The sequence below is a fragment of the Dinoponera quadriceps genome, unplaced genomic scaffold (assembly GCF_001313825.1).
Source record: "Dinoponera quadriceps isolate SergipeBrazil2010 unplaced genomic scaffold, ASM131382v1 scaffold7306, whole genome shotgun sequence".
Classification (NCBI taxonomy): Eukaryota; Metazoa; Arthropoda; class Insecta; order Hymenoptera; family Formicidae; genus Dinoponera; species Dinoponera quadriceps.
In genome coordinates this window covers 16,112-34,742 of record NW_014561178.1, presented here as the reverse complement: position 1 = coordinate 34,742, position 18,631 = coordinate 16,112, and the positions used below count along the sequence as shown (strand labels likewise).

General features: G+C 37.9%; 4 protein-coding genes across 17 annotated transcripts; 2 read left to right on the top strand and 2 right to left on the bottom strand.

The window, feature by feature from the left end:
- Positions 1-1,029: 1,029 nt before the first annotated feature.
- LOC106750959 (UDP-glucose 4-epimerase) lies at positions 1,030-4,337 on the bottom strand. 6 transcript variants are annotated; one of them, XM_014631659.1, is made up of 8 exons: positions 3,827-4,337; positions 3,677-3,750; positions 3,151-3,438; positions 2,688-2,806; positions 2,310-2,600; positions 2,072-2,252; positions 1,617-1,915; positions 1,030-1,508 (listed from the first exon to the last, which is right to left on the bottom strand). In XM_014631659.1, exons 3-8 carry the CDS (start codon positions 3,278-3,280, stop codon positions 1,380-1,382), a joined length of 1,149 nt encoding a protein of 382 aa, XP_014487145.1. In that variant the 5' UTR covers positions 3,281-3,438; positions 3,677-3,750; positions 3,827-4,337; the 3' UTR covers positions 1,030-1,379. The 6 variants fall into 6 exon arrangements, with proteins under 6 accessions (XP_014487145.1, XP_014487149.1, XP_014487146.1 ...); XM_014631663.1 differs by having other exon boundaries at positions 3,151-3,306; XM_014631665.1 differs by having other exon boundaries at positions 1,361-1,508; positions 1,631-1,915; positions 3,827-4,334.
- Positions 4,338-4,880: 543 nt separating this feature from the next.
- LOC106750962 (mpv17-like protein 2) lies at positions 4,881-6,566 on the top strand. Of its 5 annotated transcripts, none has more exons than XM_014631677.1 (4): positions 5,179-5,351; positions 5,571-5,732; positions 5,828-5,968; positions 6,030-6,121. In XM_014631677.1, exons 1-4 carry the CDS (start codon positions 5,349-5,351, stop codon positions 6,036-6,038), a joined length of 315 nt encoding a protein of 104 aa, XP_014487163.1. In that variant the 5' UTR covers positions 5,179-5,348; the 3' UTR covers positions 6,039-6,121. The 5 variants fall into 5 exon arrangements, with proteins under 5 accessions (XP_014487161.1, XP_014487163.1, XP_014487162.1 ...); XM_014631676.1 differs by having other exon boundaries at positions 5,182-5,351; positions 5,828-5,951; positions 6,030-6,566; XM_014631674.1 differs by adding an exon at positions 6,351-6,564 and having other exon boundaries at positions 5,183-5,351; positions 5,828-6,259.
- A 147-nt stretch (positions 6,567-6,713) lies between these two features.
- LOC106750961 (CAS1 domain-containing protein 1) lies at positions 6,714-13,930 on the bottom strand. 5 transcript variants are annotated; one of them, XM_014631670.1, is made up of 12 exons: positions 13,859-13,930; positions 11,606-11,723; positions 11,321-11,464; positions 10,898-10,994; positions 10,238-10,496; positions 9,865-10,122; positions 9,544-9,779; positions 9,241-9,462; positions 7,795-8,429; positions 7,440-7,735; positions 7,011-7,229; positions 6,714-6,912 (listed from the first exon to the last, which is right to left on the bottom strand). In XM_014631670.1, exons 3-12 carry the CDS (start codon positions 11,433-11,435, stop codon positions 6,787-6,789), a joined length of 2,463 nt encoding a protein of 820 aa, XP_014487156.1. In that variant the 5' UTR covers positions 11,436-11,464; positions 11,606-11,723; positions 13,859-13,930; the 3' UTR covers positions 6,714-6,786. The 5 variants fall into 5 exon arrangements, with proteins under 5 accessions (XP_014487156.1, XP_014487154.1, XP_014487155.1 ...); XM_014631668.1 differs by lacking the exon at positions 13,859-13,930 and adding an exon at positions 12,804-12,886; XM_014631669.1 differs by lacking the exon at positions 13,859-13,930 and adding an exon at positions 12,503-12,772.
- Positions 12,878-17,860, top strand: LOC106750953 (TOM1-like protein 2). Its single transcript, XM_014631645.1, has 10 exons — positions 12,878-13,669; positions 13,961-14,130; positions 14,484-14,765; positions 14,856-15,119; positions 15,322-15,622; positions 15,787-15,907; positions 16,338-16,455; positions 17,123-17,173; positions 17,341-17,528; positions 17,731-17,860. The coding sequence occupies exons 1-10, from the start codon at positions 13,615-13,617 to the stop codon at positions 17,858-17,860; spliced, it is 1,680 nt and encodes a 559-aa protein (XP_014487131.1). The 5' UTR covers positions 12,878-13,614.
- The last annotated feature ends 771 nt before the right edge of the window (positions 17,861-18,631 follow it).

Below are 18,631 nucleotides of genomic sequence, written 5' to 3'. Positions count from 1 at the left end.
TATTTTTTTTTTTTTATTAGACTGATAAGAAGTAAGATCGTTCTTATGTATTCGAACAAAGGATATATTTGTATCTCGTTTTGAAGTCTTAATTATAGAATTTTAATTTAGCTGTTTGATGCAGGAGACACATCGCAAATAGTGTGGTTGTTAAGAGAAACAGTGTCACTAGTATATCGTATACAAAAATATATATTGCGATCATAAATTATATATATATATATATATACATATATATATATATATATATATGTATAGCATAATAAAAAAAANATAACTTTAATCATATAAATAAAAATTATATCTATATATAAGGCATCCTGAATTATATATACAATTACTTCGACTACAATGTTATTGACAAGATTTCAACGAAAAAAATTGTTTTTATAAAATAAATGTAGACTTAAATATACTTAAGTAATGGAGACAATATAATGTAAAATTGCATATCAATCTATTTTTCATGTATGAATGCGATGCATTTATATCTTTCCCTACATGTAAGTGCCTCGAATGTTCTCCTTATATAAAATATGAATAAACTTTCTGACCGAGCGTAGATGTCCTATTTTTATAAATGATCGATATAGATTTATGTGAATTTATGTAATATTTTGTAACAGGAATATATCAACGAAAATGTTCGACGGAGCAACGAGACTATATGTGTATATATTTTGTATGCGCTTTATATGAAACGAAATAAAGTGACAGTGTTAAATGTATAATTACTGTTACCGTTTCTCTTGTTAAAAACGAAATTAATCAGAAAGATGCAAAACATAACGCGAGCGCGTGAACATAGTTGAATATTTTACTGATTGTTCCAGATTTCAATGTGATGAATCTACATAAGAAAATCTGACGCAAATTTTTTAATGATTTTTTTCAATACACTTTATGTGTGTTCTAATAAATGCTAATTATGGANGTTCTATAACCCATGTATAAACTTTAAAAATTGTATTTTATCAAAAGTATTGATTTTCCGAACATATAACCAGAGATCCAACTATTTTTTCAATGATAAATTGTAAATTCGTTTTATTTATATCGATATTTTTTTCATTTACACCTTTTACACCATTAATGATACATGTACACGAATACATACAAAAGTATTATTTTTTGTACTTATATGGGAGACTATACATACTCTTATCGCGATATATTGTTCATATATTGTGCGATATTTAGATTTAAAATGGCACAGCACATTGCAATTATAGAATTTAACTTCAACGTGTATAAATGTTAAAATATATTGGATGAATTCATGTTAGAATCACTTAATGTAACAGAAGATAAAAATAACTACTTCTTTCTTACACTTTGGTCTAAACTTTGGTAACTATATACCACCATGGTTTCGTTATCTATCCGATGATATGGAAAGTAAAGTATAACACTTTTCGATTCTTTATATAGTCACTTAGATACGACAGATATCTATTAGTGTTTATAACCATTTGGATTAATTTGCTGCCATCTCCACGTGTCTGCGCCTGTGGAAAAATAATTCTAATTTTTAGAACGTTATATGTATTTTAATATATTATATATATATATATATATATATGTGTTTGCAAATTCAATCGTTAATATACACATACACATATACACATACACATATCATCCATAGTCTTCGTGGCGACCCATCCAAGTTCCTTCTTAGCAATATTAGCGTCCGCGTAACTAGCAGATATGTCACCAGGCCTACGTTCGACTATTTTGTACGGTATTTTTTTCCTGGATGCTATCTCAAATGCCCGTATAACTTCGAGTACGGAATAACCCTTACCGGTACCAAGATTTATCGGTTTAAATCCAGTTGGTTTATCAGTCTTTTGATAAATCATCGCTTTAACGTGTCCTCCTGCCAAATCCATGATATGGATATAATCACGTACACCTATAACAATATTTCAATTATAATTGACATAAATCTCTCTTTATAATGTCCTTTCTATATATATTTTTAAAACACAACACGATAACCGTTCTCCTCAAAAAAACTTTTATCTAATCATATTTCCTGTAGTTAAAAGTGTGCAAACCTCCGACATACCCGTGCCATCAGGCGTGTCATAGTCATTGCCATAAACATACAATGTGTCTCTCTTCCCGACAGAAACTTGCGCGATGTAGGGCATCAAATTATTTGGAATACCATTTGGGTCTTCACCGATCTGACCTGAAGGATGAGCACCAACGGGGTTAAAATATCTCAATGATATAACGGAAAATTCCTGAAAGTAACGCTTCTTATTATAACGAAATACAAGCGACTAATCGTGATGACACACCTTGTCTGATATACACAAATCCTTCAATATTTCTTCGACCATGAATTTCGTCCTTCCGTAAGGATTTGTGCAATCGCCAGTCTTCATATTTTCCATCAGAGGAAGTTTCTCAGGTACCCCATAAACCGTGGCGCTGCTGGAGTAAATGAAACGCTTCACGTTATTTTCCAACATAACTTCCAGTAAATTTACAGTCCCAGTGACGTTGGCTCTATAGTACTCGAGTGGTTTCTGACATGATTCCCCAACTGCCTTCAGTGCAGCAAAATGTATAACGCAATGGAATGTGTGCTGTAATGTGATATCAGTAAGTCTGAATCTCTCACGTTATGAAGAAATTCTTTAAACTAACTTGTCTATTATAAATCTATTTACTACCTTCTGAAACACGCTTCTCAGGTCATTGATATTTACAATATCACAATTAATAAATATGATATTTTTGCCTGTCAATTTTTCCACTCTGAGAAGACATTCTGGTTTTTCAGAAGTTGAATCTGTGAATATGAGAGGAACTATATAATATATTTGAAAAAGATTAATTTACAATGTATATAACAATAAGCATGCATAATTGTCTTCTGTTATAAGATATTATAATATTTAATGCATAAGAATGAAGTATCAATTTGTTAAAAGTAAACATTAGAATTTGTAACTAATTCATTCTGCTATATCTCTGATATAAAGGAAATATATTAGAGGAATATTGATTATTAAATAGAATAGAGACAAGAATGATACAATTAACTATGTTATTTGTATATGGTTTGGTTTTATGGAACACAGTGTATATATATACAATTTGTAGCGGCTGTGCTGAATGCCTGGTTGGCCTCACCTTTGTATGCATTGCTTAGGTTGTCTATTACCACCACCTGAAAATCTGCTTGCAATAGTTCCAAGACAGTGTGAGAACCAATATAACCAGCACCTCCCGTCACCAGAACATTCCAAGATCCGCTCGTCATTGCTTATCGTATCGTGCTGTTTGTTACTTGTTAATATTAAATTACTTTGAAAATCTAATTCTCCATTCAGAAATAATACATCATTATATTTTCAAACACATGCAATGTGTAAGGTATGTGTCTTTACGCAACTCCAGAATATCAAAATTTACTTCCAGCTATTAAGAATAGAAAAAACAGGGATTGATATATAATACTGCCAGACAATAACAATTATGTGATGTATATAATCCTTTCAGAAGAAGCTTTGTAATTAACATATGCTTTGTACAGTATTAATAATAAGCTCTACATAAACATTCTGGTGAAAAATGAGAGAATATACGCAAATATATGTGCATAACTTATATACTTTAAGGAATTGCATGAGAAAGAACACATGTATAATATATTTACAAAGTGAAATCGTGCAGGCCGAGCGGGGAAGAACTTTCGGAAAAGTTGCCAGAAGCTCGGAGTTTCGCGGTGTACTGGAGGAAGAGCGATAAAGCTTCAATTAAACCCCCGTGTTTAACCTCACTTTCTGACGGTTGAGGATGTACTGACCTGATTGCGTGGCGAGGATGTTGGACGGTGTATCATGATAAAATTACATAACACCGGCTACGTTATCGATGCGCGACCAAACGTTATCTCGCACGAATTGCTACAACTGGCTCGATGGGAAATCGCGGAAATCGATCAGTTAAGGATCCCTCGATCCCCGTAGATATTCTTTCTCTCTCTCTCTCTCATCTACGGAACATGAAGCATTCTACATGGCACACCACATGATCAAAGTCGTATCACGTCAATGACGAACGGATATTTCCTCGGATTGTTCCACGCACACCTATACGTGCAGTCATGCGTCTCTCCACGTCAAGTCGTAAACAATTGTGAGATAGCGGCTAAGTGACCAGCTGGTGACCGCTTAGCCGCTATCTATTTGTTTTTTAACGACTTCACCGAAGTCATTACACAGTCAGCTACTAAATCTTTGGCTACATTCTTGAAATTAATTAATTCATCGATGTGTCGTCCGAGAGATTAAAGTCCACCTGATAAAAACAACCGATCGAGAAAAAAATCATCGGGCTTGTTTACCAAAACTACGTGGATATTCGCTGCATTTTGAAATAAATATTTAATCTCGGTCTACAATAGGTGTTTTAAGCTTTAAACTTTAAAAAATTGACCAATCACAGTCGAGTGTGAAGAGAATAATCAACTGTGATTGGTCAATTTCTTAAGGCTTAAACATCTATTGTAAACCGAACTTAATCCCGTATCAGACTATGGATTGGAGATTGGCCGCGTTCAGTAGAACGTTTAGTTTGCAACTTTTGAAAGTTTCTTGTGCTGATTGACATTATTAGATCTAAAAGAATAATCCAACTTCAGCTCAGAGAACTTCCAACAATTGCAAATTAAATGTTCTGCTAAATGTGACCACTGAAATTAAATTGAATTTGGTCAATCAATAGGTCTGTTCGTTTTCGCTTCATCGCTGAACTAGTGCAGCGAAAACGAACAGACCTAATGCAAAGTTAACTGAACTCAAGTTCAGTGAGATTTAGTGAAGTTAGCACTAATTGGTCAGATTTCTTCCATCTCAATCCTAACCCGTAGTCCGATACAGGCATTACATGCAGATGATTTCCACGTCACTGATCGTTTTGCGTTATACAATTAAAGATGAAGGCGCGACAAATTGAATACGATAAAAATTTCTGTGAGAAGAAATTTCTGTGGAGATACTTGTATTTCTTTCTGATATGAGGGATCTGTCTTTATTGCAGGAATTTCTAGTGTCACTATAATTGTGTGAAATTTATTCGCCTTTATACAAAACTTCGTATTTTACAGGTACATAACCTAAGTTAAACTAACCTAACAATTTGATGTGTAAGAAATGCTTCTTATTTTGGTTACAAATGTTGGTTAACTGTAGCCCTACATAACGTCTTCGCAGCACGTGATTGCTTTTGCCATTTCTAATTGTATTTACCGTCATAATATGGTCATTTTATGCGGTTTATGTACATGAAGTAACTTGAATATTTAGTATCCTCGAGATCAAATAATTATGGTATGTGATAATTAACAGTCATTTATGATGGCGCGAATAAAATAACAAATCTGTTTTTTGTAAAATAAGGAATTCCATTCTTTGGATGTTGTAATAACTACTGTAGAAGCTTTTCATTGTATTGAAGTTTCATTGTATTGATGTGTTACTAATCACAAATCAGAGGAATTAAATATAATGCAACAGTAGTATACTTAATAATGACATTTTATGTTTTAGGCGATGAGCATGGCGAGAGGAGCAAAACTAGTCTTTGGTAGAGTGAGTGTTTTAAAAGAACGCTTATTTTCACCTAAAAATTTATTATATACAAATGTAGGAATATCAATTTTTCTATCTGGTGCCGGAGATGTTATAGAGCAGCATTATGAAATATTGAAGGTTTGATATAAATATAGACTTACAGCATTCTTATGTATGCAATTTTTAAAGTATCGCAATAACTTCTAACTCAATAACAATCTTTTTTATCTCAGGGTCAGTGGGACAGGTGGAGTTTTACCAGAACAAGAAACATGGCCATATCCGGTATGTCTATTGGGATACTCTGCCATTACTGGTACAATTTCCTGGACGCCAAAATGATTGGACGTACCCTCGGTATAGTTCTAAGAAAGGTGGTTATAGATCAATTGATTTGTTCACCTTTTTGCATAAGTGTCTTTTTCTTGACATTAGCTCTGCTAGAGAACAGCAGTCTGGCAGAACTGAAGGAAGAAATCCGAACAAAAGCACACAGACTGTATATAGCTGAGTGGATCATATGGCCTCCAGCGCAAATCATTAATTTCTATTTCCTTCCCACGCGATACCGAGTGCTCTATGACAATACGATATCCCTTGGCTATGACATATACACGAGCCATGTGAAACACAACACGTAAACAAGCCGATGATAATCAGCAATGGTTACTGTCGCACTGACTAGTTGAATTTGCAAAATTATCAACGTAAAACACTTTAGGTAACAAATTAAATAAAATTCCCATTGTTCAACAGGAGTTTCACTTTTATCACGACTCTTGCTCCCGCAAGAACCAAGATTTTCACGGTTTCTCTACAATGACACGTTTACAACAGTGTATTTAATTAGATGCATTATGTATTACACATGTACGTATATTGCAATTTTAAATTGGACAATTTTATAAAATTGTGAAACACGTGGATTACAAATAAGACATGACATATAAAATAAATAAACTGCTGTTTTTTTCCAAATGAAATATTGTTTTGCCCGAATTATATATATATATATATATCATGATGATATGCAATTGCCACTTCGTCATGTAAGAAAAGCACGATACATGTCTGTGTGTATCTAATTTCGCTCTAATCTTTCGCTACTTATGATATGAAAATTTATTCTCTGTATATTAATACTGCAAATATTTTCTGTAACTTTTATAAAGACGAGGCTCCTATTTTTTTTTTAAAACATTCCGTCATGAATGCCGATAGGTACTAACACGGTGATAAACAACAGCAGATTGCGAGCTACTAATTTCCAGTCGTTTGGCACCGCGTACGGTGCCAGTACATGCGTCAATCTGTGAATCTGAAAGACGAAATTCCCATCCCTATGTAGATTACAATTTTTGCTGAAATTACACAATCTCACGTCTTAGTAATGGGAGAGACAGTCCGTATTTTTACCTCATGACTGGCGCAGATGAATATGAACGACGTGACCAGTAGATTCAATACTGGGAATCTTGGTAACAGTACGAGCACTCCGTGCGAATCTGCCGCCAGCCATATGTGGCCCTGCGCGACTAGAGTTTCCAAACTTATCCTACCCAGTCCAGCCAAAAGCGCGGAATGTTTCCCCCTTAGTGCCAAGGACGCGTTTCGCAAAGCGATATATCCTATAATCTACAATCGGACAATAATTAAATATACAAATGAAAGTAAATATCTATGAATTGAAAGCAAATCGCTATTATCGGTGGGTGATACGTTATAACTTTACTGTGAGTTTGAAAAATTCGAATGTTTCAATTTAGTAAACCCTCTTCATTCAGTGACAACACAATATCAATATATAATTGAAGATGCGATGAAACGGGACGTCTGATAGCCTACCGGAATAAAAGCGACGTAAGAGTGGATCTCTTCGCATTCTGATACAGAATGGCACAAAATCGTGAATGTGGTGTACGCTATGAGGGAGACCAACGCCAGCAGAGAGGACAGAGCGGTGCCCGGAATATGATCTATTCGTTGAAGGGCTACGAGGCCAGCTCCGAAGGTCAAGCCCCAAGCCACGCTGTATCTGTCGACTCTCCAGCGAGACCACCACTCGCGAATGTCGTCGTCGGTCGTTACGAACAGTGCCTTCCAGGGTCTCGTAACGAAAACTTTCTCGAAGAACACCTGCACTGATGAAGCGTGTTACACCTCGAAATTCAAGACCCTAAAGAAAGGTCGTCTATATTACCTCTGACATGTACAATATGGTGATTATCGACACGAGTCCCAGCAGCTTCAGAGCGAAGTACAATAAGACCCTCGGGCCGTATTCTGCCAAACTTCCAGAATATATTCGAGGCGGCAGCCAGGCCAGGAAGTAAATAACTAGGAACCAGAACGACACTAACGGCACGAAGTGGTAGAACTGGTAGGGCCTGTTCATGCAGAGGCACAGCGATACCGCCAATAAATTTAGCCTGAACATGACCTGTAACACAGGGATTTGTTTCCAAGCAAAAATGTAATCTCAGTAAAAATAACACGACTCTTCTGATACGTACTCTGGCAAATCTGACGAGGGATACGTCACCGGTTTGCCAAAAATAACAAAAGTGCCCGTATCCAGACAAAAATAAGTAAGCAGAGTTAATTAATCTTAAGTACATGTAAATGGGTAAAACATTTTTGGCACCGGTAACATGGTATATGAGCACGACCGCTTGCATCAGACCTCTCCATTCGTCCGTTTGCTCTCGATTTAACGCGCTTGGTCCTCTCTCACGATCTTCAGTGAAGAACAATCCAAGAGCCAGGATATAACCAAGTGGTAACCAAAAGCTGAATTCGCTGTAATATTTATTCTCCTTCATGAAGAAATTTGTCCTGCAGATAAAATGTGAGGTATGAGGAGAAGAGTCAGACATTAAAGATACTACGCACAGTGTGCAAATGAAACTGCAGATTCGGTTAGATATGTTATTGTTAGTGTTTGCCTTAGGTGATTTCAGATTCATCTGGATGAAGATGAAATGAAAATCCGAAAAATTCGTCTTAGATGAGATAAAGATGATTTTGCTTTTGATTTATCTAGATGATAGATAAGACAAGCAGCTCTACTTATCTAGATACTTTTTTATTGATTTTAGATGATATTGTTTTTATGAGAAACTTTAGAAGAATTTATAATAAAATTTACGCAGATCATAAAATTGCACAACGGTTAGGCAATTTGTCAACGTAATGACTCTAAGGATCTGACAAAAAAGACCAATAATTATTGACTGCTCACTCACAGTCTACAGTTTAATACGGGCTTAAAGTGGATTAATCAATTGAAACAAATAGTCTGTTCCTTTTAATTGCATTACTGAATTGGTGGAATAAGTTAAAGTGAAACAAGTGTATTTTAAAAATTATAAAACCGTAATTTGTTGATTCGTTGAAATCTAACCTCCAATCCCTAGTCTGATACGGGCTTAACACACAGATCTATATTATTTCATTCATTTGATCGAAAAATGAGTTCAGAATATGGACCATAGCATCATTTCAGATAATTTTTGGGTGAGATAATACTTTTTTTCATCTAAGATAATACATTTTGCATTTCTTCCATCTAGATAAAGATGATCTATTTATTCATCTGGATAATAATTTAATCTAGATACCGGAAAACACTGCGGTTATTGCTTACCTGTCGCACAAATAAAAATACGCCAATATAATCGAGAAGAGGGCCAATGACGTGATGAGAGTATAAAAGTCTTGCACTTCGGGTTGCTTAACTTGAATGACCTCCGAAGTGCCTGCTTCTTCTGCATCTTCCACTTCCTCGGTGGTGACGTGAGAATAAGACATCTCCGAACGATACTTGCAGAATTTTCTATATAGCCACGCGGCTCCTCCTATTGTTATACTGCGACAAATCACCGTGCTTACTTCCTTCGTGAAACACACACTGTTGATACATGAATAAAATAATCGAAACATTCTTTACCATAATGCGAGTGCGGACAGACTTAGCAGTTGCAAGGTGGTCGCTGGCTCGGGATAACTGCAGCAACTACCGTCGTCGAAATTCATATGGTCATTGCAGTACGTGTTTAACAGTATCTGAACTTTATGACGAAGTGACAATGGACTTGCCAAGTAGCCGTCTGGACTTTGTTCAAGGACACCTGTACCGACTAGTTTACTGCTTTGCCATATGTGAGTCTCACTGTGAGACAATATCTGTGTGTATGGCGATTTTACGAAGCATTTAGTATTTCTCCTTTAAAGAATTGACCAGAAGAATTGTATTACATTGATGTGTTACCTTCTCTGCCGCTTTGTTGCACAGATTAACCTGCTTGTTATCTAAGCTCGACAATTGTGCAGGCAGTCTTTCTTTGAGCACAGGATCTTGTAGGAGCCATAGAAACTGGGACCCCTTTTTAGCTAGGAAATCTACTGGCTGTACCAGCCGGATCAAGCCGGTACTGTATTCTGAATAAAGCTGCGTATCACTGTTATTGTTCGCGAGAATCACAGCCGCGGCGGAACCAGCGACGATCACGCTAGGTGCGTCTGTATTCTGCAACAATGAGGATACATTAAATTTGACTGTTTCACCTTTAATAATCCCGTACAGATGAACTATATATATATATATATGTCATGTTGTATAATATATAATGTGTACATGTTACCATCCAGCCTCTAAGGTCCATTATCATAGAATTATCAAGTCGTGGCCTCCATAAAAATTGCACATTTAACTTAAGCTGCCCGTCGTTGAAGCCCAAGTCCGAGTTCTCAGGCAATTCCGTGAGATCTGATGCTTTGCCATCGACCATAAATTGTGAGACAAAGGATTTATACAATTGTCTTACTCTAATATCGCCGATAAATGCGAAGTGATTACGGTGGCCCATGAAAGCTAGATACCGCATACATCTTCTGCTGTCTCTGTGTAAAAATAAAGATTTTCTTGTACGAAAATGCCCAGATCAGAAATGCTGAACATAATAAACATTTAATGTGTACTTTATGATGCCACTGCAACAGTATAACATGTTTAAAATATGTTTTGAGAAATATTCATTTATTATGCCACAATTTTAATCAAAACATTGATTTTTTATCAGCACGATAATTCCGAATTCATTGCGTTCTCTTTCAGGCAAAATAAGTAGCGATTTTTACGACATCAAAATATTGTCGTAATTTTCGTGATATCAGACGATTTTCTTTTATATACTGCTAAAATACTTGTTGTGTGAGGATGCATTCTAGTCACGATGTGGACAATATATTGAAATATGTCTGTCTAGGAATAGCTTGAAATAATTTAAATATGATAATCTTACGTTTGCGTGTAATGGTGCATCATGCATCCGTAGGGCTGCCATTCTTTATCTCCTTTATATCTACCTTCTGTCAATAACCATTTGCAAGAATCGCTACCTATAGATACATAAAGCAGAATATCAATGATTTATTTATTAAAGACACTTTAAAGAAGCTTAATAGCAATTAAAAAGATTGTCACATAATCAACGTCATAAAAACATTACCTTTGAACAAGAAACTTTCTAAGAATAGTACATGAAATAAGTAATCAAATCAATATATAGTGAAGTAACACACATTGGTTACGTTCAGAAAACATAACGGTTGAGTAATTCGTCAACATAATTCTAAATTTAGAGATCTAACAGCAAAGATCAATAATCATTGACTGTTCATTGATCGCTTGTGTTTTTTTAACACAGCCATTATTTCTATCATACCATAAATAAGATGTATGACTCCATGATATATAATGAAGCAGACAACAAGCGCAGTGGCTAATTTCTTTGCACTCGCAACTGTTATAAGACTAATGAAATGTTCGGCTGATGTCATGAAGGACTCCGATTTTGATTACGTTGACACTGGAAAAGTGGGAAAGAAGCGGAATTACTCGCACAATCCGGAATTTGCATCGATTATGCATTATTAATACCAGTGTCAACTTTATATATATGTATATGCATTTTCTATTCCGAATATGACAGAGAGTGAATCTTGAGTACTTGAATGTAGAATTGGAGATCCTTCTCAGGTGGAAACTGTTATTGCAATTGCTCCGATAATGATACACTCCTAAATTACTCCAACGATTTACGAGTGATTGCTCCGTTCTGCGCTTTCCTGAAATATCGTTCACGGTCAAAATTTCCGAAGAAACTTCGTTTTAACATATATATCAAACAAAAATGGCAAAATGACGGTACAAATATCATTGCATGAGCTTCAGCACGATTTGCAATTAGTGCGGCAAAACAACGTCACTACCGCATGCGGCGGATAGTATACTTTATTGGTTCCCATTTTCTACGTTGTAGCAACTGAGCCAATAAATTTGCATAGGAGTCTGCCCTTGAATTGGTTCGTCGCGTATGCGGCTGTCTACACTCCGGTGTATTACACTACACCTTTATTCCCCATCCTACTCCGTTCGCGTGTATCTCGAATCGCACGTGTCTCGCTTCGAGTGTAGAAAATCGCACAAGTACGACATGACGTTTGATTATTCGCGATGATTCATCCTGTGTTTACATGTGCGACGGGCTGTCGCGTGGATTAAATTATTTCAAAAGCGTACAACATGAGTCTCGAATCTCGAATTTCAGAAATAATACACAAAGTGATATTCGACGTGACTTCGATCCTCGTATGACCGAGTGGCTTGGAGAAACATTTTTCTTTTCTCCAATTGTAAAATAAATCCGGTCCAAATTGTACTTTCCATAGATTTTTTTTCATGCGTCGAGAAATACCGGGTATCGAGAATTATTACCTATACACGAGAACATGCTATGTTTATTTAACCGTTTCGGTAGTGAATAAAAATTTATAATTCTAAATTATTATAAATATTGAATAATGCACTTCCTTTTTTCTCTTTCTATTAGAACTGTTGAACTTACCGTGCCGCAAACCTGACACAGAGAGAAAACTCTCGATACCAATTTCGACGCGCGATAAGCGTTCGTCGCTTATCGTTCTCTGATATGAGATGATTAAGAATTCACCTATCCATTCGAAAGATATGCTACACACATGCACATCATGAATTATTGAACGAAGTTACTCCGTTATCTAGTCCAAATTGTTTCCCCAAGTAACGATCGAGTGAATTCATCGCGTGAGAGACGGTGAGTGAGAGAGAGTATGTGAGTGAGAGAGAGAGAGAGAGAGAGAGAGTTTTAAAGTGTCAAAGCTGCATACGCGGCTTGTAGCAGTTCGTTCTAAAATTATCCACTCCTGCATTCGTTGTGTGTTCAGTACGTCGCGGAATTCTCGTCGAGAGACATGCGTCGCATGTTCAGCGAGCACGTTTCTTTTACTCATCCTTCGTAAAAGGCATAAGAGGATCTTTTCCACGCGAGCGATCTCGTGGTCGTTCTGTTTCCAGAGATTGTCCGTACGTCCTTCAGGCGGGATCTCAAATCGTTGAGCGATTCAACGGAATATACAAGATCCAACGAGTCAAAGACGCAACAACGGTAACAACAACGCATCATAGCGACGACGAAACTTCGAACACGCGACACTGCGAATGTGAACCACACAGATTTACACCTGCCCTCTCCCCGCTCAGCTGCACCTTCATTGCACTCAAAGTGGACGAGCGTATTCGCGCTCGAGCGAAGAGCGAAGGACGAGAAGGTGCAACCGGAGAGAGAGAGAGAGAGAGAGAGTGTGCAGCGGCAACCTATTTCAAAGGGCGTTTTGCGCCTATTGCGAGACCGCAACACCGAGGACCGCGGTGGGTTCCGATTGGCCGGTGGCACGCTTACCTCCCGTGACGTTTGGGATTCGATGATCCGCCTGTACCGTTGCGTAGGTCATATGATTCTGTCATTCGGACTCGTAACGAGAAATTGACAGATCTCTCGTCGGTGTGTGATCGGGTCGTGTCACACGCTGTCACCGATTGGCGGGCGCGACGTATACATATGTGCGACGAGTGACGTACGTACCCGCGGCAGAAGACACGCAGTCAACGCACACACAGGTCCTACGAGGTTCTACGAAAATGTCCCTTTTCGGAATGGTCAATCCCTTTTCCACGCCAGTAGGACAAAAGATCGGTAAACGCCTTATTTTTATCTTCCTCGGTTATCGAATCGTTGTCGATATTACGTAGTCCTCTCGGGCTTCCTCTCGTCCTCACTCCGACGCGCGCGAGAGAGAGAGAGAGAGAGAGACCCGAGAGAGAGTCAATCGGTCGCAGTGACTCATGATTGTGTACGCACGATTTCAAGGAAATTCGTACTCACTGCGGAGGAGAAACGTTGTTGAACCGAGCCGAAACTGCAACCGGTGACAGTAAATGCTGCCTGGGATGCGCGTCTACAGTATTATTTATTTTGTTCTTACAGAGTCCGCTACGGACGGTAACTTACCAAGTGAGAATTGGACACTTAACATGGAGATATGCGACATTATAAACGAAACCGAGGACGGTCCGAGGGACGCTATCAAGGCGATCAAGCGCAGACTTACCCAAGCGGCGGGCAAAAATTATACCATAGTCATGTATACGCTTACCGTTAGTATCAAACCACGCTGCGAAATGCCGCATGCACCGAACTGTATCAGACACGGATGAAGTTTACATAGTTTCATGTTAGTTGTAAACTCTGTGCATGATACAATCGCAATTTTACGCGCGTTTGCAACGACAAAGTAGCACCGCAACTGCCGTAATCAAGCGTGCCATTTGATACTTCTGACCTTCAGTCAATTCGCACAATTAGCCCAATTAGATTCAGTAGTACTGTTGTGTGTTATTGTATCTTAGAGGACTATGATAATGTCTATTGTGTGTGAATATCACGTTAGCACGTGTACGTCGTGCTAGTAGTTACGTAAACGACTAGGAATAATATTGTTGTGCGATAGGTGCTGGAGACGTGTGTGAAAAACTGCGGAAAGCGCTTTCACGCTCTCGCTTGTTCGAGAGAATTCGTACAGGACCTGGTTAAACTGATCGGCCCGAAGAACGAGCCGCCCACCGCGGTGCAAGAGAAAGTTCTGAGCTTGATCCAAACGTGGGCGGACACATTCCGTCATCAGCCGCATACTCAGGGCGTTGTGCAAATTTATCAGGAGTTAAAGATAAAGGGCATACAGTTCCCGATGACCGATCTGGACGCCATGGCGCCGATTATTACGCCAGAAAGAGTGAGCTGTCCCGTTGTTCTTCGAATAGAATCTCGCTACCGTTTATTTCGTTATTACCGTCGAGCCTTCCTTTGAATATCACTTCTCCAGAGTGTACCTGAATCAGAGCAAGCTCCGGCGAGCCTGACCACTAGCGAGCAGCCTGCATCGTTGGGAACGCAACCTGTACCACCGCAGACGCATTCTGTCGGCCAGTTAACTCAGTTGAACGAGCAGCAAATGGCCAAGCTGCAAAGTGAACTCGACGTCGTTCAAGGAAATATGCGCGTGCTATCAGAGATGTTGGCATACTTGACGAGTCCGGACCAAAGCAGTAATCAGCAACCAGATTCCGCGGATCTTGAATTATTAACCGTACGGATCCTGTTTGCTTTTCATTTGGAATTCATCTAGATCTATCATCATCTCGTGTCTATGCTAATTTACGCGTGTGTGCTTCGCTGAGATATTTTTCTCTTTTGCGAGATTATACTATTTGTCAATTTTAATATGCAGATTTATACTACCAACTGAAAAGTGTACGTTATATAAGTGTTATATAAATGATCGTTCGCAGGAGCTTCATTCGACATGCAAGGCGATGCAGGTTCGTGTTGTCGATTTAATCGGCAAACTGGCCCACGATGAAATGACAGCTGAATTATTGCGCATCAACGACGAGCTGAACAACCTCTTTCTTCGTTACTCGCGCTATACGAAGAATAAAATGCAGGTTCCGGCGAGCGCTATACTAGCTCAGACGATTGGGCAGCCACCGAATATGGAATCGTCTCCACCTGTCACCAAGAAAGAAGGGGAGTCGTTAATAGATCTGTCCGATGATATGGACGGCATAACGAAACAGATAAGCGAGTTAGGTGAGCGTTAAAATAGCGAAAATTTAAAATTATAAAAAAAGATTGTGTCGAGCTGTAAAATTTCTGACAAAGTGACTTACTCGCATATTCAGCCGCGTTTGTACCTGACTTTGTCTCGAGAGACTGATACAAAATATTATCTCACCTTTCGTTGAACACAATAGGTGCAGCCGAAGGTGTGGACAAAAGCAAGGCGGAGCGAAAGGAGAAGAAGGAAGGAGAGAGCGACGAATTCGACATGTTTGCACAATCACGCAATGCAACATACGAGACAACAAAGAATAGGTGCAGTATCTTATTGTCACACAATTGAAATTACTACATTTGTAACTGCGTGTTAAAGTTTTTTTCTTTTTTTTTTTTTTTTTCATTACATTACATTGAATCTGCGTCTTCGCAGCTTCTTACATAGCTTGTTAACATATTACTTTATATTATACAAATGAGCATCGTATGATAGAGATATCAATTCAAAATAAGATACTTCAACAGGAAATATTAATGCACAATGCTCTAATCGTTCTCCGTGAATCACCATTATTTATGGCATATATTAATTTGTAAAACCGGTAAGATGAGACAACACGCAGTTTACATTGAATATTCAATCATTTCGAGGCCTGTCACTTTACACACACACACGCACAACTTTGCTTCGGTACATATATATTTTTATAGTTTATATACAATTACGATCTGATATTTCCGATTGCAGTGGTAGCAAGTACGAGGATAATCAGGAGCAGGTGAGAGGTGGGAGCCTAAGTACAGCGATCCTCAACCGCAATAACCCTAAAATACCGCAGCAAGCTGCTTCTGCTACACAAGCTAATGTGCGTAACTTCCTTTCATCCTTAAACTAGCTGTTAGGATCAACTTAGTAGTGACTTATTAAGACTTTTTCTCACACGACAAATTTACTTTTATACATTCGTTCATTTTTATATAGTCAAACACGAACGTTCAAATCCATCTATCTTTGATGCTGACTTTAATATGACAAATGCAGTAAAAAGTAGGGCTGAGTAATCTTGAGAGATCTAAGTGTTCACAACACTTATTATAAATCTCTATTATCAGAGACAACTTCGAATGTATTACAAATTATTTGCTAACTAAAAATACTAAAGAACTCTGTTCTAGAAGTTTTGTTAGAATTCTTTAAAAATGTTATCTTTATCGAGGTTATCGAGAAAAATATATTTGAGGTTGTTTCAAACGCGGAGAAATACTATAGATGAAGTTTGAAAGACACACACACGTACATACTAAAGGGGCACAAGGTACAGTAATTTTCTTGGCACAAATCTTGCTTATATATATGTTAAATATTAGCTGTCACACGTAAATACATACGTTGCTTTCAAAAGAGCATGAAGATATATCTAGATTTTTATTATGTTATTGTTGGGCTTTGTTTACATCGACGTTATCATATATTGTTTGCGTTTCCTCTTTTATCGTCTCGTTCAATGTTCGTGTTTGTTTTTCGATACTTAGCAGAACCTGGAGTCTGAATTCAGTGAAATGGCGGCCTGGTTAGATCGCACGGTAAGTACCGTACGAAATCGTGAATTGTTCCGATGATAACCGTAGCTGAATTTCAGAGATCGCGTATATTTCGCATCAATTTCCGAGTTTCTACACGTTTTTGCCTTCACGATGAATCCGCTGGGAATGCCATATAATATACATGTACGTATATTTTTGTATTATAGCCCGGAGCGCAGGGCGATCAGGAATCACTGACGTCATCGGAATTCGAGCGGTTCTTGGCGGAACGTGCGGCCGCGGCTGAAGCTTTACCGAATCTCACCACAACTGCCAGCACGAATTCAACGTCGACCACCGGTAACCAGAATATTCAGCGTCAAATTAACAAAGATCAGGACAAATCTTNCTTTAAGTACCTCCAAATCCCCCCCCCTTCCCCCCCCCCCCTCCTTCTCCTCGTCGTGAAAATGGGAAGATACATTTCTTGAGAGAGAGTGTGTGTGTGTGCTTGTTGGATAGCACACACACGTCTCCCTCCACTTTTCCCTCTGAAATTAAATCGCACTCCTAATACTATCGACGATTTAAATATCAATTTGTATTTTTAACATTAGGAGTTGGAATGAGAATAGAATGGAGACACACGAGGGAAAAGGTACACGCAAAAGAGATGCTTTGTGCTTGTACGTACTTAATAACGTAACAGATACTACACAATCATGTTCGAGATCTTACTTCTGTTGATAAAACTACGGTTATAATGTGGATATAAGTTGCTTTAAAGTTATGCAAAACCATTGCAACTGACTATTACGTAAATGATAGTGCGTTAAGGACTAATTTATGTTTGTATATAAGCTACACACACACACACACACAAACACACACACACACAAAATGCGTCCACGAAGTACCCAAGTCACATGACAAATTCTTGCTATTGTAATGCCTTGAAGCCGCGAATGGAATGTGAAATCACGCTCGCTCACGGATTTTCGAATCGATGCATGAATATTCGGACCGGAGGATCCCCAGTTGAACAATTGATCTTATCATACATATTGACGAACTATTTTTCTGTGTTGAAGTCAATTCTGTCTCAACTGTTTGATATTCTATACAGAGATACACAGTCTACACGAATTAATTATTATTTTTACTATTGTAATTCCTATCATTCTAGAGTCTATTATTGACATAAATTAGTAGCATGAATTTATTATTATTATTATTATTATTATTATTATTGCTATCATTTTATATATATATATATATTGCAGTTATGTAATAATATTATGAATGATTAATATATTCTGGAGTCACATTATAAATGCAGCCGTGATATCAGTGACCAAAGGTCTCTCCACGTTCTGTGTTTACAATCCCGAAAGTGATATTTTTAGGCTCTCGGCTCTCAGAATTTTATCGATTCGTCTGCATTTAATGCTGTACCTCCCGTCTGATTTGCCTATGTTTCTACTGTATTTTACCGCGTTACCTAATTCGAATTAGACG

What these genes read in the sequence shown, in the direction of transcription:
- LOC106750962 (XM_014631674.1), top strand. An exon ending in AGCATTATGAAATATTGAAG is followed by an intron (nt 5,733 to 5,827) that starts GTTTGATATAAA and finishes TTTTTATCTCAG; the next exon opens with GGTCAGTGGGACAGGTGGAG.
- LOC106750959 (XM_014631659.1), bottom strand. Translation starts at nt 3,280, where the DNA reads ATGACGAGCGGATCTTGGAATGTTCTGGTGACGGGAGGTGCTGGTTAT. An exon ending in CCTAAGCAATGCATACAAAG is followed by an intron (nt 2,807 to 3,150) that starts GTGAGGCCAACC and finishes TCATATTCACAG; the next exon opens with ATTCAACTTCTGAAAAACCA. An exon ending in ATATGTGTATGTGTATATGT is followed by an intron (nt 1,509 to 1,616) that starts GTATGTGTATAT and finishes ATTTTTCCACAG; the next exon opens with GCGCAGACACGTGGAGATGG.
- LOC106750961 (XM_014631670.1), bottom strand. Translation starts at nt 11,435, where the DNA reads ATGACATCAGCCGAACATTTCATTAGTCTTATAACAGTTGCGAGTGCA. An exon ending in GCAACAAAGCGGCAGAGAAG is followed by an intron (nt 9,780 to 9,864) that starts GTAACACATCAA and finishes CCATACACACAG; the next exon opens with ATATTGTCTCACAGTGAGAC. An exon ending in CCATATTGTACATGTCAGAG is followed by an intron (nt 7,736 to 7,794) that starts GTAATATAGACG and finishes ACGCTTCATCAG; the next exon opens with TGCAGGTGTTCTTCGAGAAA.